At 40.4% G+C, this 23,025-nt stretch overlaps 1 protein-coding gene across 2 annotated transcripts; it reads left to right on the top strand.

Moving 5' to 3' along the window:
* The first annotated feature begins 58 nt into the window (after window positions 1–58).
* Window positions 59–22,234, top strand: LOC119723641 (U2 snRNP-associated SURP motif-containing protein-like). 2 transcript variants are annotated; one of them, XM_038194407.1, is made up of 21 exons: window positions 59–174; window positions 588–683; window positions 1,072–1,186; window positions 1,388–1,521; window positions 2,268–2,341; window positions 2,483–2,595; window positions 2,736–2,821; window positions 4,043–4,208; window positions 4,840–5,051; window positions 6,116–6,159; window positions 11,601–11,705; window positions 13,674–13,740; window positions 14,052–14,206; window positions 14,792–14,954; window positions 15,218–15,385; window positions 17,251–17,376; window positions 17,731–17,965; window positions 19,065–19,275; window positions 19,660–19,795; window positions 20,162–20,272; window positions 20,535–22,234. In XM_038194407.1, the coding sequence occupies exons 1-21, from the start codon at window positions 115–117 to the stop codon at window positions 21,060–21,062; spliced, it is 3,105 nt and encodes a 1,034-aa protein (XP_038050335.1). In that variant the 5' UTR covers window positions 59–114; the 3' UTR covers window positions 21,063–22,234. The 2 variants fall into 2 exon arrangements, with proteins under 2 accessions (XP_038050335.1, XP_038050336.1); XM_038194408.1 differs by having other exon boundaries at window positions 19,663–19,795; window positions 20,535–21,062.
* Window positions 22,235–23,025: the final 791 nt, after the last annotated feature.

Genomic DNA, 23,025 nt, shown 5'->3' with positions numbered 1-23,025 from the left:
GTGGACGCCTCGCGGTGATAGTTGGTACTCCGACGGATTGATTGTGCGCTAATTAAATGGATCTGAATTGATTACCAGTGAATTCGAAATGAGCCAAATTTCAGTGAAGTAAAAATGGCGGAGAAGCTTCCGTGGGGATTGCGGAACGAGCGCATTGCGCCCGGGTCTATGAAGGTAAAAGACAGACTATTCCACCATTTTCTTTTACTAATTTTTGATAAAGTAGACAATGTTCTGTAATTCGTATTGATTTGAAGAGTGTAGGTTGTATCTTGGCTGAAATAATGAAGATTATAAAACTTCTCAAAATCATTGGCGGTAGGCAAACGTGTCGTAAGTTCATTTTCGCCCCACATTCCCCGTAGATTCTGCGGGTGCGTGTCGCTTCGCCCCATACCCAAATTGCATATTTTTCATTACATTATTGACATTGTTAAATCAATCTCTCAAGACTCAACGCATACCTATAGGGCAGGCCAACAGTGATGATGGTTGTGTTGTGAGTCAATTTTTATAAAGAAATTGGGCTTTTTACTTTTAGCAAAATGTTAATTTGAAATGTTTTATTTCATCACATTCATTCGCAGACCATCTCCCAAAATAAATTGAAAGCCTTCAGTGTCGGTCAGATGAATCTTGGGAAGAAACTTTCCAAAAGAGCTGAAGAAGAACAGAAGAAAAAGGTATGGAATAAATATTAACTATGTTAAGCAGCCTTCTTTGCACAGGAACAGACAACCAACATGACCAAAAGAAATTGCAAGTTTAAAAAAAGAACCCCGCAAAACTGTCTAAGTTCTTCATTGGATCAGAATTTGTATTTTTTTATGCTGGGCTGGTGTGAAGTTTTTCGAAAGCTGGACGTCGTCTGGCTCATAACCAAGTGTAGGCTATTAAAGTCATAATTAATTATGCTTTGTGTTCATCACAGATTGTAGCACACAGATTGATTGCAATCATTTAGTTATTGCATTCAAGTTCAATCATTTGATGGTACATGGTTCTGGTTTCGTGAAGAAAGAACAGATATGGTTGTGAACTGCATTCTTTTATGTTCCATTTCGTTACTAGGCACAAGAGAAGGAGGCTGCCAAGGTATTTGAAGAGTTCGTAGCGTCGTTTGAAGACTCTTCTAACCTGGGCAAGACGTTTGTGAGAGGATCAACAATAAATCCAGACTTGAAAGGTAAAACTTGGATGACAGTTTTTTTGAATTTTCCCTAGAGCAGCTGATTTTCACCTATTTTTACTTCATGAATGTAAGGGATAAATTGGTAAAACTCATATTTTGGTCAATGTGGAAATGGTTTTAGCAACCATTGTCAGGAACCTAAGTTAGAATGAAACCTCGATGCAAAACTTTGTGATGTCTTTTCTTATTTTCCAGAGGAAAAATCTGATCAGAAAGCTGGCAAGTTATACAAACCCACGACCAAGGTCTCTGAGACTATCCTTGCGAAAAAGCAGAAAGAAAGGGAAGCAGCAGAAGCCAGAGCCGAAAGAGAACGAGCAGAAAAATTAGTAAGTCAAAAACATACATAATGTCATCATACAAGCTACAGTAATATTGTGTAACAGTCCTGGCATTCATTTTTACCCCCTGGTTTTTAAGCCATACAGGGAGATATTGCGATCGCGTATTCCTTCTGTCCTTCTGTGTGTCTGTGTGTGCAAGTTTATGGTGTCAATTGAGGACACACATGCAACATCATCGATGAATCGAGGACAGAAACCAAATGGAGGACTCCTTGGTTGGAAAATGTGTACAAAACCAATGAGAGCTGTTGCGAAAAAGTTGGAAGTATAAACAAAAGAAAAGAAAAGAGAAACAAGAATATCCTTGATTTACACCATAAACAAACCACAGTGTGATATGTACTTTCCAGTGTTCACTGTAAGTTCAGTCATCAGTCTCAACCAAACTTGATATGCGGTTATTGCTCATGGTATCTGGTAAAGTGATTAGACTCGGGCAACAGGTCATGACCTCCAGGGCTACCGTGGTCCTAGATAGCCAAACGTTTATGTCATTACAGTTGTGGACTAGCACAGCTGCCCACCCATTTCTTTGCCAATATAGGTTGCTCATTATGACACATTCAATTTTGGTTTATGTACACTGAACATTTTCCTTAGTAACTGCCTGTACAGTACATGTGTACAAACTGCCACTATGCCAGGGGGATCACACAAGTTTTACTTCCAGTATTTTCGAAACTTGAAATAAATCTCAGCATTATAAGTTTACTCTTTTTTTTACTCACCAGGATTTTTCGAAGAAGAAGAAAGAAAAGGAGAAGTCCAAAAGCAACTTGGAACTCTTCAAAGAAGAACTCAAAGTGTAAGTGTCGTTACTATGAAGCATCGTTAAAACGAACTGGCATTTGTATCTGGTTCGCCAGTGAAAATGTCAAATGCAAATATGTGTGCTTATAACTTCCCTGAAATTAGCCTCTTATGTAATTTTCTCTGCGTTTTACAGATTGCAGCAGGCAAGGGAAGAGCGCCATCGCTTGAAGAAAGAGAAAGGACATCATGATATCGACAGTCACCATGAGCCGTCGCACTCATCGTCGGCTGATGTCAGGGTGCCAGGTGAGTTGCGGATTGGACATTCTAACCCTCACCCCCTAGTAGTTTCTCAGGACTACCCTGCTAAATCCAGCAGAGGATTGAGGAAGGTTAGGGTTCATATTTATTTAGTTACACACAGAATTTTTAATTTTTTTTTCCAGCTGGAATGGACGAATATTCCTACGGTTCCCATGACTATGGAGACCCATCCACAACCAATATCTTCCTGGGTAGCATCAACCCCAAGGTACGTCCAATAAAACGTGGATTTATTTTACCAACAATACCCGAAGTTTGAAAAACCCTGCTATCAAGACTGTCCAGTTGTAGAATCCACACAAGTACCGCCACTACAACACTGTTGTTGTCAGGTGTCACTTTTTTTTTGTCGACGGTAACTTTTTTGTCAACGACTGGCTGTTCATTGTTTTCTATCCGTTTAGCAGGTTAAAGTCCTTGACAGTTATAAAATATGCAAATTTTAACTGGCGCGCTCTGCATGCAACTTGTACACCGGCGCAGCACGCATTTGCAGCTGGCAGTTTCCAATATCCGAATATTCGGTCAAACGCATTTTTGAGTAATCAAATATTAAATTATTTGAAAATAGACAGCCCTACTTCTTATTTCTGTCTTTGTCGTTGACACCTTGAGTGGCCATGGCATTCGCTCTTTTCACGCTCCGCCATTGGGCATGCAGAGCCTCGATCTGGTAACTTAACACAATAAAAATAGCCGGTTCAGTGATCTAAAACCCGGCACAGGAATCACTGAACCCGGCACAGGAATCACTGAACCCGGCTCTATTTATTGTGTATCGTTGCCAGATCGAGGCTGTGCATGCCCATGGCGGAAGTGTGAAAAGAGTGAATTATGGTTAAAGCTATAGTCCATCATTTGTAATTAGTGCATTTTGTTCGTTTGAAGCAACAAACGTGTTCAAAATCTAATGAAGGATCCTGAACAACTTACTTGATGAAGTTTCAGCTCAGCTTCAGCTGTATACTCCGAGAAAAACAGCATTCTAAGATCTCAATTTCAAATCAAAAGTTACTGAATCATGTTTTGAATTGTTTTGAATTGCAGCTATACGCGACGTAGCGCACTGATCCGACGAATTATAACAACCGCGCGCGCGTGTGCGTCGTTCCAAACCTTGTGCGCGCTGCGCTGAATAACAAAACGAACTACTAATTTAAATTTTCCTACGGTGCTTCTTAAGAATCACCGTTGGAAATGCCTTCTTTTGTTGATTACTTCAAAATGACAGCTTCCCAGAAAGAATAATTTCACAGGAAGTTTAGTTCCCTTACTATCTTTCAACCAAGTTTGTTTTTCAACAATAATTACGCCAGTTACTTTTCGGATGGCTGCAAATGATGGACTATAGCTTTAACAATACCCATAAAAAAAAATTTAAAAAAAAATTTTCATTTAAATAAAATATAAATTTGTATGCATAACACAGATGGATGAAGAGATGTTATGTGAGGAGTTTGGTAAGTACGGCCCGCTGGCCAGCGTCAAGATCATGTGGCCTCGGACAGACGAAGAGAGAAGTCGTAACCGTAACTGTGGCTTTGTGGCCTTCATGACACGCAAGGATGCCGAGAGAGCCATCAAAGCCTTGAATGGTAAGCCTTTTGCCCTTCGTTTCTCGTCTTGTGCCTTTGAAATTTGCCTCCGAACATTACCCTCAAATCTTAAAAGAGTCTTGATGTCGTCAGTAAACCTAGAGTACCTTTGCCGTGACCTCCGAGTTTTAACAAGCAACCCTAGAATAAAGACTTGACAAAGTGGAAAGAATGCAAACACAGGATAGAATACTTCGGTTGGTAGAGTAGTGGTTTGGCATTCCGCTGGTTGCACATTCGAATCTAGCCTCAGTCAATTTTCTTTGTAGGATAAATATTTGACGAATTGTTTCCAAATAAAGCATACATTAATTGTATTATTATTATTATTATTAGTTATTTCTGGTAATGTAACCAAGGATTCCTCAAAAGCCCCCTAGGCACTGTAGCTCGCAAGCATGAAGTAACCTCCAGAGAGGAGACAATAAGAAGAAATTACAGTTTGAGAGGTGGGAGGAAAACCCTAGAAGAATATACTGGGGAAAACCTGGAAGCAGGTAGGGACTGGAACCCAATCCACATGTTGACCCAGGTGAGATTCGAACCCCGGTCACAGCGGTGGAAGGTGAGGAAAGTACCGCTACCCCAACCTACGCAAGTATTCAACATGCTTTCTGTCCCTTGCCTTTAGGGGTGGAGTTTATGAACTACGAGATGAAGCTCGGCTGGGGGAAGGCCGTACCGATCCCGCCCAATCCCGTCTACATCCCTAAGGCTATGCTGGACCTCACCATGCCACCGCCACCCTCTGGGCTCCCCTTCAACGCTCAGGCCAAAGATAAGAAGACGAAGCTGCCTCAGCCCAATCAGCTCACCACTGAAGAGGACCCCGAACTCTTGAAGGTATTTGCAGTTTTGTCCTGGTTTGACTTTTGATAATTTATCACAGCATTTCCTTTAGGTTTTACCAGTTAGAAAATACCAGAATCTTGCTGGCTTGGGGTTTTAAGTTTTTCCCAAGTCAAATTTGAAATGTACATTATAGAGGCTATCGTCATACCCTCAAAACATCATGCAACTTTAGAGGCCTTGAAATTAAAAAAAAAATGTGCAAATGTGTGTATTTTCAACTGCATCGTACCTCACAAAACTGATGAAAATAGAAAAACTGATAATTTCTGAAAATAAGTTCTTTTACTGTCGCAGTGTTTTTCATATATGTATTTTAAAGTTTACCTCAATTAAATTCATGATTATTGAACAACTTTCTTCACTACGTTATAATTTTGCATTTTACAAATTGTAAAGTGTAAGTTGTTTTCTGCCAATATGATTCACAACACTGACAACTTGGGGTGACTTTGAGACTTTCGGGAGTGACCGTTGGAGTCGAAAACGAATGGATTAGTAAAATCCAAAAACTCAGATTCTCTAGAAACTAAAAAGAAAAGTCGTCAATTTTTTTTACGCAATTTCATAGGCTGCTACAATTCTACTGTCACTTCGATCAGCGTGGCCACTCATCAATTTTGAAAATCCCAAGATGGCCTCTGGAAAAAATTCCCAAGATTTCCCAAGATATCAGGATGGATTATGTATCAAAATAGCAGCACAGACCCTATTTTTAGGCTCATAAAGTGCTTCAATTAACATTTTGCGCATGCGCAATCCATACTTTCATTTGTCCTCAATATGCAAAAAAAATCCCAAGACTCAGTGAAAATCTAGCCAGAAAATTTTCCCTAGTCTAAAAATCCCAAGGAGTGGCCACACTGACTTGGATATGAAAAAGTTGCCCCAAGTTGTTAAAAGCCTGATTCTTCATGAACATTTTATACACATACACAAAAACAATCATGCATATTTCAAAAGAGTAAAATTTCTTTTGCATTTTTGACCTGTTTGTGAACCAATTGACTGACATTTTCGTCTTCTTGTTCTGGCCTGTTAACCTGTTCCTTCACCAGACCTTAAAAGAGGCAGTTGTAAAAGTGGTAATCCCGACCGAAAGGTACCCGGCCAAAACCTTTTTTTTTTTTCTCTCGCTTTTTTTTTTTTCTCGAGCTTTTTCCCTTTTCTTTTTTGAAATCTGTATCTACAGCCTTTGTCTTGTGTTTTGCTGTTTGGCAACCTTTGTCATTTATAAGTTTTTTTAATGAATTGCAGATATTTAATTCACTTGGTTCAGTTTTGGGAAAAGGGGAGGCATTATGAAACAACAGTTTTCAAAAAAAAATTTGTGAAAACTAAATTTAACATCCGAAATCAGTTCTCTTTAATTTCTAATGATAAGATTAAAGATATCATTTCAAAGGACTTAGTACAGAGGCTGGCTTTCCCACCAACTTGGTTGGCAAATGATTCAACTTTTTATATGAGTAATCAGAAGGATTTTGGTTCGCATCTCATCTGAAAAGTCTGTCCATTTTTTTCTCAAAAACTTTCAGAAATCACTGAGCATCCACTGTCATGATATGTGAAAGTGGGCAAATTCCCAGATTAATTCAAATTTATGATAAACAAGTTGTCCTTTTTTGTTTTTTGTTTGTTTTTTTGCTTTTTTTTTTTGCACATGAACTTCAATACTGTTAAAATATGTTCTTAGTACGCCCTTTATACTCAATAAAGGCAAATTTAGGGACAAAAACCAAATGTAAAAAACACCAAGGTTGCCAAACAGCAGCAAAGCAACGGCTGTAGTGTTGCCAAAAACTAAATCCTCCACCAATTCTCCCATCAACAACACCGGGGCGTCGACTCAAACACAGGTACGTAGAGTAGTTAGATAAGATTAAACCTGGCGTTTTTACAATGAGTCTGTCAATATGGATTTTTACTTTGGTAGGACTTTTAATTGAAGTACAATAAATATTTGTCCAAGTTTACAGTTGGAATAGATCATAGAGCGATATTAAATTACTAAAGCGCTGACTCGTGTACAAAGTGATGCCTGCTGGGCGCATCCATGTTTGTGCACAAACCTATGGAAAACTCGAAATTTTGTACGGCTATTTGCATATCTGCGTTTGTATTCTATACAGGTACGTTATCAAAGCCAATACGCCCAAAACCGAAACACATGATCAGCAAATGAGCATTTCATTTTGCTCTACGCAAACAGCGCAATGTGTGCGCGTATCCACTGCAGATGATTACCGTGCATTACCGTGACTTTTTGTTAAACAGTCATGACGCGCTTAAGTTGTTTGCGTACGTTCTATTTGCGCGTTGCATTTCGAGTACACTTTCAAAATTCACTCCATCTACTTTCATTATGTTCTACAAACACGCACATGAATTCAAAATGTCTGCACCCAGGACGGCTTCAAAGCGTCTCCGCGAGCAAGAATGAGGAGTTAGTGCTCTAGTAATTTAATGTAGCTCTATGGAATAGATTCGTTGAAGTTAGGATTAGACAAATTACTCTTTTGCTGATGGGCAATTCCACGGTAACGGAAGGACGTTTTCACTCATTAAACAAAATTTCAAATGTGTGTATCACAGACACTGTTCATAGTTACAGCAAACAAATGTCACAATTGTATTGCTATAATGCTACTTTCATTTTCCACACTTTTGAGGGGGAAAGAATGCCTCCCGTTTATGAATTATGAATATTAATGAGGTCGGTAACGGAAGGACGGTAAAACGGACAAGGGTTTTTCAACTTACTCGCGTTTTGCGTAAACTCTGTGAATTTTATGGGGCAATTATATTTTAAAGGTAAGAAATGGAATCCCTGAAGCTTTATCTATACTATACCGCCTTTCATTTGACTTTAAGTGTTTCGGTAATATAATTACAACGTTTTAAGCAGATTATGATTTGGTGACGGAAGGACGGTAACGGAAGGACAAAAGGTTTACTCAATTACAGCATGAACAAAATGTGAATTTACACTAATTATACAAGTGAAACAAATTGCTGAAATGTGTAACTGAATGTGAAATCAACAATATGCAGACCTGGCATAAATAATTATACCCAAGAAACTATTGAGATAAAGATAGAAGCCTGCTAATTAATGATAACAAAAGAAAAACGAAAACAACCCAAAACACATAATTCACGAACACAAGACAACTACAGAAATGGACTTCAAACCCATCACCTCAATCCTTAAAAGTTTAAATACACAGTATTTCAACTCTTGAGTATATTGGTTACATGTTCACCAACAACTTTTAATAATAATACCGGTAGGTTCAGTGGTTTACCTAAAGGGTGGGGGGGGGGGCGACCAGCCTACATGTACATTTAAGGTAAAAACATCTACCGGTAGTACTGATGGCTTCAGTTAGGTGTTGCTTTTAATTGAACTCTAAAATCAATGTTTGAAATCAAATTACAATGATTTAGAGTAGTAACAATTAATTTATAAACATCCAAACTGAAATTGTTAACTTGGGCATAATTTGTCAAAGATTGCACCTCACATGTCTTACACATGTAAATTGAATGAAAGTGCCCCAAAGTACCGGTACTTTCTGCCATCTCATTTTTGACTTAATTTGCTTCTGGAATGGCTTCACAGAATTCGTATCTTTCTCTATTGTCCATGAATGCTGATGGCAGCAACTTTATGATTTGATTTTCTGCAACAACTCCATACATGTACAAGTACTGGTACATCAGCATATATGTACATGTACATTGTACATGTTGTACATGCCTGTGCCTTCCTTTGTAATAAACACCTTGCCCTGCTTATCCCGCTTTTGTGAAGGTGGGTCACATGAATGTCCTTTCAATGCTCATTATACATGCATGTATTTGCAGTGATTTTCATTTTTCAAACATGAGCGCAAATGTCGTAACATTTGATAAAAATACGATTTGTCCTTCCGTTACCGTCCTTCCGTTACCATTTTGGTAACGGAAGGACGTGATTTAATTAATTGTAATTAAAAAACGAGAAGAAAAGCAGTGTCAGTTATAATGTCATTTTGAAGGCCTACCTAAACTTGCTTTGCACAATAACTTTCAATGCATTCATACTGCAAGTTTTAAAAATAAATTAAAAATATGTATATTTTCGGTAACGGAAGGACATTTTCGAAGGCTGAAATATTAGAAGTCACTGAAGCGAAGCAAATTACGCAAAATGTTAAAAACAAGTTTTAGTCGGTTTTTCAAGACCAATACTTTCTCATGACAGAAACTGATGGCATTAGTACATATTTTTGTGTGTGTTTTGGTAGAATACTTTCATATCACTATTAATCACATTTTTAGGATTAAAACAGGATTATTACATAATCCTATTTTTTGGTACTGAAATGTATAAAAAATAAAATTCCGACTTCAAATCTTGAAAATATAGACTTTTAGCTTTCATTTGATGCCAAATTTGTTTAAGTCACATGTATTTGAATTTTTTGGTGTCATGTCCACTTTGGTGTGGAATTGCCCTGATGGTACAATAAACATCTTTTTCAAAATTTCATAATAATTCAAAACACCACATTCAACTTTGTAGTCTTTACAATGAAACATTATTTTATTGTTGTAATTATATACGTCTGAGGTATTTTTATAACTTTGACTGAAAAGTGGTATTACCAAAAATTCAGATTTTCTTTCAGTGAAGCAGTTCAAACAATGGTAAATGCTTCAAATACTTCAACTGTAGATAAACATTGTTCTGCCTACTCACAAAAAAAGTCATAAATATTGATATTTAGAAATTCATCAATTTAGAAGTTCGCCTTGCTACAGCAAGTACAAAAACTAATCATTAGAATTTTAAAAGCAAGTCATATGGTCTAAATTTCAGCATAATATCACGTTCGTTTAAAGATATAGTCCATCATTTGTAATTTAAGCATTTTGTTAGTTTAAAGCAACAAAAGTGTTCAAAATCTAATGAAGGATACTGAACAACTAACCTGATGAACTTTCAGCTCAGCTTCAGCTGTATATTCCGAGAAAAACAGCATTCTAGGATCTCAATTTTAAATCAAAAGTTACTGAATCATGTTTTGAATTGTTTTGAATTGCAGCTATACGCGACGTCGCGCACTGATCCGACGAATTATAGCAACCGCGCGCGTGTGTGTCGTGCCAATGCTTGCGCGCGCTTCGCCGAATAACAAAACGAACTACTAATTTAAATTTTCCTACGGTGCGTCTTAACACGCACCGTTGGAAAGGCCTTCTTTCGTTGATTACTTCAAAATGACAGCTTCCCAGAAAGAATAATTTCACAGGGAGTTTAGTTCCCTTACTATCTTCCACCCAAGTTTGTTTTTCAGCAATAATTACGCCAGTTACTTTTCGGATGGCTGCAAATGATGGACTATAGCTTTAAGCATAATACCATCACTTCATGATATTAATACATGCTAAACATGTAGCAATAAAAAGGGCGGCATCTATTTTAAAAGGGGCGAGTAATATAAAGCCAGTATTTTAGTATAATAGTATTGGGATTATGCTACATAAATAGGGGCGGTTTTAATACATGCCTACCTGTAAACAAACCAACTTATGAAAGGTCTTCACATCCGTACATTCTGTGGCCAGTTTAGAGTTTATCATGTAGAAAATAGAAAGTATCCAGCATTTTTAGAGACATTAATGAGGGGGGCCTCTTTCCCCAAACTCCCTGATGGCCAAGTTACCATTTTTTTTCCTCCAAAATAGCAACTTGCTTGTAGAATTTCTAAGTTGAGAATTAGTTTGTATTCCTTGTCTTGAGGAGAAGTTTCGGCATCTTTCTTAAGATTTATGTTCAAGGTATTGAAATCTAAGTTGCCAAGTCCAGTGTGACCAACCACATTTATGGGGGGAAAAACTTCCTCCTTTTAGATTCTGATCAAATGAAATAGGTGAACAGTGTTGAACCATGTTTTGAGCTGTGATGATGTGACACACAGTTTCCATGTTTACTGTAAATCTATTAGCATTTAGCTTGATAAAAGGTTACCTCACACTGTTAATATATCCACAAAATCAAGTGCAAAAAGATGCTATTTCATTCCTGAAATGTATTTACAAACAGACCACTGTGTTTTGTGGTTTCTGAGATTTTTGGCCAATTTTTAGAGTTTATTTTTTTGGGCATATAACTGTCTTCATTAGGAGTCTGATGATTCAAATTGAAAGTCACAGTTCTTATTAAAGTTTTTTAACACGACATTGTTCCAAGGACAATATTTTGATACAGTTCTTTAAAATAGCATCTTTGCGTGTTCCCTTTGTTATAACCGAATATTCAATACAGAACATCTAAAGTAAATACAAAACACACTTCATTGTACATGTAGCCATACATTTTCTTCTTCTTTTTTTCAAAAAGCTATGGATAAAACAAAACATCTTAACAACTCTCACAGCATTGCACTCTACAGACAACTCAAGCATTTGAAAACAATATCCCATTCTTAGAGTAGGGATTTGTAGGGTGTAGGGATTTGTGGGGAAACCAAAGCCTTTGTTGCCCTCTCGCAGGCCTCTGCTCTTGGCAATCCATCGGATGATCGAGTTTGTCGTCCGAGAAGGTCCCATGTTTGAAGCCATGATCATGAATATGGAAATGGAGAATCCTCTCTACAGGTAAGAGACAAAATTCATTTATTTAAAGGAAGTGTAGATAATTTGTTCTTTGTGCATTTTTTTTTTCGTTTGAAGCACCAAAAGTGCTCAAAATCTAAAGACGGGTGCTTAACAAATAACCTGATGAAGTTTTAGCTCAGTGAATGCTGTGTATTCCGAGAAAACAATATTCTAGGATCTCGATTTCAATTCGAAAGTCATGTTTCGAATTGCGCCCGAAATCAGCATCCAGGACACGTTCTCATTAAGCCGATTACAGCTACGTGATGTCAACCAATGAATCGACGAATAATAGAAAGCGCGCACGCTGCTTCGTGTCAACGCTTGCAGGCACCCATTCACTGATTTGCCGAATTACAAACCAACTACTAACGGAAATTTCCAAATATACGTGGAAATGGCCTTTTTCATTGTTTTCTTCAAAATGATAACATGACAGAACAAACAATTTCACTGGGAGTTTAGTGCCATTACTATCTTTAACCCTTACCCTACTTGACCCTCCAATGCATGCCAATTGTGCCTCAAGAAAATCTCCTATGTTTTTTGCATGGCCCTCCAATATCTGCCATGTCATTTCAAGGGTAACTGGACAGGCACTCCAATACATGCCACAGAGAACAATGAGAGTCCTCTGATAACAAAGTGAGTGCCCCCAGCTGGTCAGTATCAGGCACCCTCCAGGGCCTCCAACTCCTGCCAATTGGAGCCTTCACTGTTAAGACTTGTTATCTGCCAAATAACTGCAGCTGGAGGGCATTGGCATAACCAACTGACATGCAGTAAACTACCCTCAGAGAGTAAGGGTTAAACCAAGGAAGCGTTTCAACAATAATTTTGTCAGTTAATTTTTGGATAGCTGCAAATTATCTTCTGTACTGTTAAAGGGAATATACATCATTTGCTTTTGCTGTAATTTTCAGAAATGGATGGAATTGGGGGGTTGGAAATATAAAGCAAATATAGTTACACTGACTTTTTGGAGGTTTGGGGTTCGAAAATGCTATAAAAACCAAGAAAAACGACCATTTTCCTGTAGTCTGGTTCCCTGACTCCATATAAGAAGAAACAGAGCAGTTTACATACATTGGGGAATTGTAAGGTCAGGGAACCAGTCTAGCTGGCTCGTACCCGCTCAAAGGTTTGTAATCGATTGCAAACAAGTGCAATGGTTAATTGGGGCCAGTATTTGAAAAAAAGCCAGTTGTTTCCAACGCTGATCGGCCGATCAGCGTTGGAAATTGATACAAAAATACCACTTTTCTTGAAAATGACAGTATACCAGGTGCCATAATTTTACAGGATGCTTTAGACTGTCATTTACCAACATCCTGTTAAGGTATTTCACAAAAACTTGGTAGTTTTATTTTTCGATGTTTGCAAATGTTGTATATTCCCTTTAATCTTCTTTATAACTGACCTGAATCCCCCCCTTCAAAAATAAATAAGTTAGAAAATAAAACAAAAAGCAAAAAACACCTCCTTTTTCACACACCTGTGATTTGGTAGGTAGGCATACACCGCGTTATGGGGAAGTTTTTTATTGTTAGGCAAATTAGGACCGAGTTATGGGGACTTTCTGCTGTCCCCATAGCATTTTCGGTCCCCACAAATACCTCGTGGCGACGAGTGTAAGTCCCCACAACTACGAAACAAGAATGTACTATCCAGCTTTTCTACCTTAAATTTGCATTTCCAAATGTTTTGTATAAAACTTTGCCACTGGTTAGCTACACAGTGTTGGATTCAGAAAGATTTGAGACTAGTGCCAGCATGTAAGGTGATTTTATACTTTGTTGCAACAAAACAAAAAGATCGACCAGTAGGCCTACTCATTGAACATATTTGTTTGTTTGTTTTTAATTCAAATTTGTGCTGCTCAAAGTCTCCAATAATACTAATAAACCAAATTCCAAACTATTTTTATTTATTGGTATCATTCATGTTTTTATTCATTTTTTTTTCCAGATTTCTCTTTGAGAACCAATCGCCATCTCATATCTACTACCGCTGGAAACTCTATTCAATCCTTCAGGTAAGTCATAGACCTCAAAGAATCGTTGTTGATTAAAAAATAAAACTGAACAGCAGTATTTTAACCCTAACATCACCTCAAGCTATAAAATACTACTGAGTAGTAACCTGTAATGTGCATTTCTTTCCATACAAGTGTGCACAACACATGTAGTATTCTGTGGTATTTGGTCCTTGACCCCCAAAGAGCCCTTAGGACGTTAGGGTTAATACTTGATATTTCACCGTCATTACTTTATGGCCACATTACTTGATAAAATTGCCTGGCTGTTCCTTCAGTTCTTTTTATTGATATTTTGGTTTGAATTTTAGGGAAACACCATTGGCAAATGGAGGTCCGAGGATTTCCGGATGTTCAAGAACGGTTCAATATGGCGCCCGCCTCCCATCAACCCATACACCCAGGGCATGCCAGAGGAGCTGGCCCCTAGACCTGAACCAGCTAAGAAAGGATCCTTGACAGACAGGTATCGAACTCTAGAAAAACTTTCTGCTGTTATATTCATTTCGTGTTTCGTTCTTTGTAAGTTTATTCTTGAATGTGGTATTACCTCTTAGGCCAAAAAAAAAATATTCGGTCTCTGGTCAGACCAAAGTTCAGACGCGGCAACGCGGCTTTTTTTTTTTTTTTCCTTCAAGCTTTGATTGTACAGACAAAGGTGGGGTACTATTTTGCTTTTTTGGTGTCCACATATACATTGGTGTTCTCCATAATTTGGCTTGGTGCTCTCGATCATTTGCCTTGTTGCAATTTCCCATTCCTTGGTGCTCTTTGGTAAAAAAAAATGAGGAGGTGCGGCAATAGAGGGCGCTGTTGGAGCTACCGCGGAACATTTTGGACCGACCTATTTTTTTTTTTTGGCCTTACTACTCTTTTTTTTTGGCTGGCCCTGACTGATCGACTGACTGACTGACCGAGTATGAATAATGTCCTAAATTGAGACATTTGGGTCTAGCTTATGGAAGCTGAAACCCCCATTCTAGATTCTACAGTCCAAAATCAAAATTCTGATTTGCCTTTTTTTCTCATCATGTCATCTCGTCTCTCCTAGTCAACGAGACAGATTAGAAGACATGCTGCGAGGCCTAACCCTGGAAAGATCCAATATTGCGGATGCCATGGTCTTCTGCCTGGATCACGCCGAATCGGCCGAAGAAATCGTCGAGTGTATCTCCGAATCGCTGTCAATCTTGGAGACACCCATTCATAAAAAGGTGAGAGTGATTGACGACAGTTCTTAAAGAAAGGGTGGATTGACTTCCTCAACCCTAAATCCTTTGGCTTTTTTGCAAGAAGCCTCGCCGAATCCTGCTCAATTGCACATTCCAGTTTTAATACTTAACTCTCAAAGGGCATAAATCCCAATGTTCGTGTATGACCGACCTGTACCTTCCTAGGTTTTGAAATTGGGTCCTTACACTTTCCTTCCTTCTATCGACCTTTGGCCTGTGCCCTACGACCTTTGACCTTTCCTCAGCTGGGAAGACTCTTCCTGATCTCGGACATCCTGTTCAACACCAACACCAAAGTGGCCAATGCATCCTACTTCCGCAAGTACTTTGAGGTCAAACTGCCAGTGATCAGCATGAACCTGAGAGACGCTCACCTTAATATTCAGCAGAGACTCAAAGCAGAACAATTCAAGGTAAAAAAAGTTGACACCAGATAATTCCCTTGAACATCATCATTTCATCAACCAATCCAGACGCAGAATAACTGCACACCGATGAAGGCCCCCAGTAATGGCAGAAGCATTTTGCAAGCTATGGGCTCCGTGCGTTGACGAAAGAGGGCGCTCTTTTACCTAGCAACGACGTCCCATGGGCGGGACATTTCACTGGTTGACGCGTACCGTTCCTTGTGTGTGACGCACGTACACCAAGGGATTTGTACTATGCACACGCAGTGGCCTCGCTTCGCGGCAATGCAGTCAGGCAAGATGGTGTCGGTCGGTTGCCCCCAACTGTGCTTGCTTTGCCGGTGAGGGGTGTACTTGTTAACGGAGCGGATAGACGTAACTATCATCGCGTATTGTTATGTCACATTTTGAGTGGCAACACAGTGAGCAAAACGTTGTAGACCAAGAAACTTCTTTTTTCTTTTTACAAAAGGTAGCACAGTGCTTCCACCATTACCAATGGGGAGGGGACCTCTCCTGGTGTAGAGTGAATTATTGTCTTGATTTGTCTAAAATAAAAAGCGCTGTAAAGACTACTTCGGGGACAGCCATTTTCCGGGCTCCTTCGACAAATAGGATTACCTTACTAAGATGTGCAGGCACCCTGTCGTTATGAACGTGTGAGCGTGGCGCCACTGCAAAAATTGCTTCAAATTTTGTTCGGCGAATTCCAGTATTGTCAGCGCTGCTCATGAGCCTGTGAGAGAAGGCACCTGGTTGGTCAGGTGGGACTCGATGCCACAACCTCCTGATAACGAGTGCAGATGTCCCAATCAGTCCTCAAGCACTGGGCTTGCTGGGGTCAATTGGCCGGCTCAAGTGCTTTGATGCGTTCCTATCATAGAGCTACATGTTTTGAAGCCGCTCTGGGCGCAGACGTTTTGAATTTATGTGCGTGTTTGTTGAACACAATCAAAATAGATGGATTGAATTTTGAAAGTGTACTCTAAATGCAACGTGCAAGTAGAAGATACGCAAACAACTTGAGCGCGTCATGACGGTTCAAAAAACATCACGGCGAAGAGCATCTGCAGCGGAGGGACGCGCACACGTTGGCACTGTTTACGTAGAGCAAAATGAAACGCTCATTTGCTGATCGTGCGTTTCGGTTTTGGGCGTATCGGCTGCGATGACGCACCGGTATGGAATACATACGCAGATATGCAAATAGCCATACAAAAGCCGTACAAAATTTTGAATTTTCCATAGGTTTGTGCACAAACATGGATGCGCCCATCAGGCATTACTTTGTACATCGAGTTAGCGCTCTAGTAATTTAATATGGCTCTATGGTTCCTATGCACACCGATACCCAGGGCCGGATTATTAAATAGGCACAGTAGGCACCGCCTCATGCCTACGAAAAATTCGGGGCCTGCGAAAAATTTGAGGGTCAACCAAAATACCAGTGTGTCATAAAACACACACACACCCACCAAACGCAGACACAAGAAAAGTTTTAGCGTCTCTCTCAGATTTTCAATTTTGGGAAAACTTCAAACTAGCTAGTACAAAGCTGACTGCGAACCTCAATAGGTGTAATACATTGTAATAACTGGTAGCTAACCCAATACATGTAATACATTGTACAGGCTTATAGAGCTACCAGTTTGGCCTGGCATGCTTAGTACAGCTTAGCATAGCTTAGCATCAACTTGAGATGCGAGACTGCAACACTAATACCAGAGCTGTGAGATTGGTGCCGGTGCTTAGGGTTGAGTAGGGCCTACGGAACTCTGGTGTCTAGGGTCTACGGAACACTTAATCAGGCCCTGCCGATACCAATTGAGAGTTTAATGCAGCGAGTATCCTGTTTGTTTTTGACAACACAGCAAAAAGTGATGGCGTGTTTCCGAGCATGGGACGAGTGGACCATCTATCAGTACGACCTTTTGGTGAAGCTACAGAACCTCTTCCTGGGCCTGATGCCACTGACTAAAGATGACGGCGAAGAAGAGGTAACAAGAACGGAATGTGAATCTTGGACAATGGGTTTCAGTACAAATTATAAAACATACATAAAATTAGTGTTCATTGCTCTCTCTTTTTAAAATAATTTTCATAATAATTTTTTTTTATGTGGGAATGAGACATACCAAAGTTTATTTTTTAGTGAAAAATGTTTCGGGGTTGTCTGGAGAAAGACTTGTTTTTAGTGAAAAAAATACTGGAAAAAAAAAATTGGCAAATAAAAAAATTTAAAAAACCTTGTGCTCAAATATTTCTTGCCTAAGTTCGGCTGTTTATAGTTCTCCCAGATGTTTGATTATTTGTTTGTTATTTGTATTTTTTTTTTTTTTTTTTTTTTTAAGGATGTACCCCAGCAAGCAATCTCAGTGGAAATGCTACAACGAGAAACCGCTGAGCCAGAACAATCAGACCTAGACGGCGCCCCCTTGAGATACGACGAGAATGTAGACGGGGAACCAATAACTGTAGAGGACAACGGCAGGCCAGACCTAGATGGGATGCCGTTAAAGGAGGACATGGGCGGAGACTTGGATGGCATGCCACTGGAGGGGGGTGAGGATTACGACGGCGCTCCAAGTAAGTTGATACCGGACAAACGTGGAATTGTTTAACCAGTTCTCGCCGGATGACGTGTATACACGCAAAGGGTTTGCGCTATCCGGAACAGATGATAGATAAACACCCAGGGAGCGAGGCCGGAAATATCTGTCAGCGACCCGCTCGCAGCGAGCGAGGCCGGAAGTATGAGTGTGCTGCCCGAGGGTGATGGCTTCAATCCGCCTGGCTTGAGGTCGAGTGAAAAATAATATCGCGCCTTGTTCCGTTCTTGTCAAAATCATCCCAGCGTGAACTGGTTGATCTTAACCCCCTCCCAGGTTCTTCAAAAGGCTCTTGGAGATTTTGTAGGATTGAGAAAGGTCCAACCCAGCAACTGCTACGTAACACAGAGCTTGGTGCCCTTTGAAATTTCAGTACAAAGAGCAAAATTTAAACCACAACCCTCCGAAGCCCTTCAAACTCTGCCAGTTTTAAGGGTGTGCATATACGGGTAGTACAGGAACCGGGTAACTGTCGTTGCAAAAAAACACGGGTACTCGGGAACCCGTTAAAGAAACCCATCCCCAAATTCCAATCTCTGAAGTTGCTATCTGGATTGTTCATAAAGGGCGGCACGATAAGACAACGTCATCGGTTCGTCAATACAGCAAGATGCAAGCTTGTACAGTTGGCTTTATGTCTTTACGGTGTAAAACTGCAACTTTCGCGAACGTCATAAACGTTTTATTTTCTTATGTAGCCTGGTTTTCATTTTGAAAATTTCCCACGTATGACATTCGAAACCTTTCTTTTTTAATTGTCTTAGAAGTTACTAAGTAAATTGTAAAGTTGGTTACAGATACAGGATCCCATACATAACCTGGAACCGGTTCCTGACATCAACACTCGGGTACGCGGTTCTCATACACAGCCTCGGCCAGGTTTTTGAGGTTTTTGCAGGCTTAAGGATGGTAGAGCTTAGCCAGCATTACTTTTACATGGGGTGTAAAGCTCCCATGAAAGCAAAGCGCGAAGAATGTGTCATTGTGTTCTCCCACAGAGGAAGATTCTGAGGTATTAAGGAGGGTTCCAAGCCAAATTGAGATAAAAGGTAATTAATGTTTGTTTTTTTGCTCAGTAAAAGATGACATCGATCTTGACGGCACTCCAATAGCTGAGCCACCTAAAGAGAAGAAACCAGTCGGAGGATTCAAGGTGGCTCCCTCCAAGTGGGAGACGGTAGACGCGTCGGTCTTAGAAGCTCAAGCCATGACGTCCTCTAAGTGGGAGTTGCTTGAGAAAGACGAGGAGGAAAGCACAGGCAAAGATGAAGACGAGGATGAAGACAGGTGAGACTACTCTTTCTTGTGGTCTGGTGGTCATCATTGAGCGGAAAAAGTTCGGAGTCTTCATTGATTGATACCTGTGCCCTACTGTTGCCCTTTTTCAGTCGAAGATTGTCATGAACTACCATCATAACCTGACAGACATTGTAAAGTTCTGTTGGGGGAATTTTCAGTTTCCAGGGTGTTATTCAAATTTACCAACATTTCCTATATAAATCTCCAACAATCCAGCATCTGTTGTTTGTGGACCCGGTTGAGCGGGTCGAGCCAGTTGACGTGTCTGGTTAAGAAAAGTTGACCAATGGTCTCTAAACTTGCTCTGTTTTGAAGCCTTTTGAAATTTTTAAAATTGGATAAGAGGATTATTTCTCCTCCTCGTCTCACCAGCAGAGGTCAAGATGATGAAGATGCAGAGGGAGATTGGCAGGAGGAGAGTCCCGAGAGAGAGACGTCATCCCAAGACATTCATCTCAAGACGACAGAGATGACTGAAGAGAGAAGAGCAAAACTCCGGGAAATAGAGGTAAATAGCAGAGACTGTTACGAATGATGTGGGCTTTGCAGACGTATGGGGCTCGTGTAGCTTCCTCACTAAGCTCACCTATGTACATTTTCACCATTTTCCATGAATATTTTACTTTGCCTGATGAAATTACAACACAAAAACGGGATGTTAGTAAATTGGAATTGTTTGGGTGCATGTGTACGTCCTTGGATTCCTTGATGAGAAGTGGTTGCAAAATTTTTAATGAAATGTTTCTTGCTAAACTTTTTGGTGCTCAGCCAATTTATGTGCTCTGCACCTCCTTAAAATTGTTTTACCATCAGGCATTGTTTAAGCTTATGTTGACTTTGGAGGCATATTTTCCGATGTGATATCTTCTTCCAGGTGAAGGTGATGAAGTTTCAGGATGATCTTGAGGCAGGCAGACGGAGTCGCAAACACGGTTTATCTATCCAGGAGCAGGTGGCCAAGTACAGGGCCAAGCTGCTGCAAAAGGTAGGTCTGAAACCTCCAGTACGCCTATAACCCCAACTTAACCTCCACTCCAACTTGAGGTAACTGCTTCTTGGATGAACCCAATCTAGAATTCTGAGCAACTGAAATCACTGCAGTCTGATGGGAACCGATTTAGATTGGGTATTTTTGGCGTGATACAGGGATTTCCTCATTAAGATCAAGCAACTCCGGTGATAATTCGGTTCAGAATGCTTGATAAATCCGATTTATATTTTGCCTTTTATCTTGGTTGATTTCTCAGGAGCAGGATAAGGAGATTGAGAAGCAGAAGGATCGGGAGAAAGAGCGACAACGAGGGAAGAAGTTGGAGAGAATCCGCGAGTTTGAGCGTGCCCGTGAACGCGAGCGGGAACGCCTCGGCCGCGTCTCGGACGATTCCGGAGACGAGACCCCTTCCTCATCGTCACGTCGTGAGCGCAAACGACGTCGCAGCCGGTCAGCGAGCCCCAAGCGCAATCAGTCCCCGTCCCGTTCCCCGGTGTCCGAGGGTCGACGGTCTGGCCACATGGACCGGTCCCCTCTCTCCATCATCAGAGATTATTCCGACTCGCCGACTCACAAGTCTAGATCCGGATCCCCTAAGAGAACCTCTTCGCGTCGTCGCTCACGTTCCCCGAGAAGAACACACCGGTCACGGTCGCGATCACCACGACGTTCTCGCAGGTCAAAGTCAAGATCAGGTTCACCTTTTAGGTCCCGTAAGTCGCGGTCGCGATCCCCCGGCAGGCATTTAAGCTTATCAGCATCCCACAAGAAGAGAAGGAGATGAGAACCCATTCCCTTTTTGTACAGTAACTGCCTTTTCTTATGTAGAAAGTAAAGTTCACCATTGCATTCTGTTAAATTGAATGTAGTACAATGTACATGTAAATCACAATTCAGTGTTTACTTTGATTTTCCTTATCTAACTGGTTGGCTGTCAGCTTAGTGCTTTTTTTAGGTGTCAAAAAAAAATTTCAGATTTTGTCGCATCAACATTTCATACATGATACCCATGGGATATGAGTTTGGTTTAATTACGATCACAAATATGATGTATCATTCATCATGATGTAATATCATTAATATATGTCGTTACAAACAAAATTGTTGTATCATGTGATTGCATACTGTAATTTCAGTGGTCTGGGACGGCTACGTGTCTGGACAATAAAAATGCATGTCACACACTGAAGGTGATATCGCACTGCGTTCGTTGAGTGCGCGTGTGGAACCTGCCAGTGTGCTAGCTTTGCGCAATGAGAACTGCAACGTCAAACACTCAGTCTCATGTCCGGCAGGACATCAAAACCTTCATTATCAAAGGTTAAATTGCAGTAATTTAATTTATTTCTCACAGTAAGGTACAACCATTTATCTTTTTGAGTTATTGGCACGATATAACAAAACAATTGTTGACTGCTGTAATGTGGGATATGTCGTTTTTGACACCCTCATAGCATATCCCACATCACTATTAAAGGGCAACGTTGTTGTATCACAAACGTAACTTTCTCCACGTCTAGAAATGGCCATTTTGAGAACCATTATAGGTCTGAAATTTACTAACGTTCTAAAATAGACCCTTCTGAAACCATGTCACATTGGTAGAGTATTTAACCGTTTCTTTACAATTGAGAAAAACATCGTTTTTTTCTCTCCATTTGTTAAGTTTTTTTTAAGCTTCTCAAGTGAGCTTCAGCCTAAATCACAGCCAAGGTTTGGATTGAAAACGGGCAGACGGGGACATTAGTCAGGCGTCAACTATGATTTTTGGGAATCTATATCTTGAATTACTTCACCTTCTGGGAACCAGACCTGGCTGTTGTGATCACCCAATGACATTGAGTATGACCGACTCCACCTGCGTTTCCATGTTTCCATGTATCTATCACCATGTCTCTGTCCCTATTTGTCAACAGCCCAACCCTACATGTTTTCATATTCCTGATTTTGTTTGTTTCTCTTATCTCATTGATCATGTCTGAATGGTCTGTTTGTCCCTCTGTTCTCCTGTTGGTTATTTCTACAAGGCTTCTGGCCTCGTTAGCAAATAATGAGGAAGGCCTACAGATCCAGTGAAGCACACAGTCATGTACATGTAGTTGGGAATTAATGAGTGGAGTACATAAAGACTCCAAAGCAGTAGCGCAGCCAACGTTCTCACTATAGGGGACGAGTGGGGGGGGGGGGGGGGGGCTGGATGATACAGTGGAGGTAAACCAATTACTGTAGCATCTGTACGGAAAGGAAGACAGGGTTTTTTCACTGGTCACCCAGCCCGGGGGGGGGGGGGGGGGGGGGGCTGTCTAGACACCATCTTTCTATGGGGGCGCCCTTCAATGCGGACACTACATGTGTACATGTATTTGACAATAGGTGGTGCTCTTCAGGGCGACACATTTAATTCAGATGTTTGCACTACGTTAAAAAGACACTCTTGCGAAAAAGGACTAGCAAATTTCCAGTAGGGGTGATGCCCCTCACACCCCCCCCCCTCCTTGGCTACGCCCCTGCTCCAAAGTCTGTGTACATGCACGTGTCTCAAATACAAACCCACACGCACCCGTTCAAGTTAAGTGCTGAATTGTTAATTGTGTGACTACTTTTCTGTACATTTTCAAACAAAAATGACGTCTTATTTGTCAAATTGCTTTGTAATAAATACATGTGTATATTCCACCCATTGCTATTGTGCACAACTCTTGCTTTTTACCTATATTTGAATTCTCATTGTGAAAATGTAAAGACAT

The sequence above is a fragment of the Patiria miniata genome, unplaced genomic scaffold (genome assembly GCF_015706575.1).
Source record: "Patiria miniata isolate m_02_andy unplaced genomic scaffold, ASM1570657v1 HiC_scaffold_17, whole genome shotgun sequence".
NCBI classification, from domain to species: domain Eukaryota; kingdom Metazoa; phylum Echinodermata; class Asteroidea; order Valvatida; family Asterinidae; genus Patiria; species Patiria miniata.
This window is presented reverse-complemented; position numbering and strand designations above follow the sequence as displayed.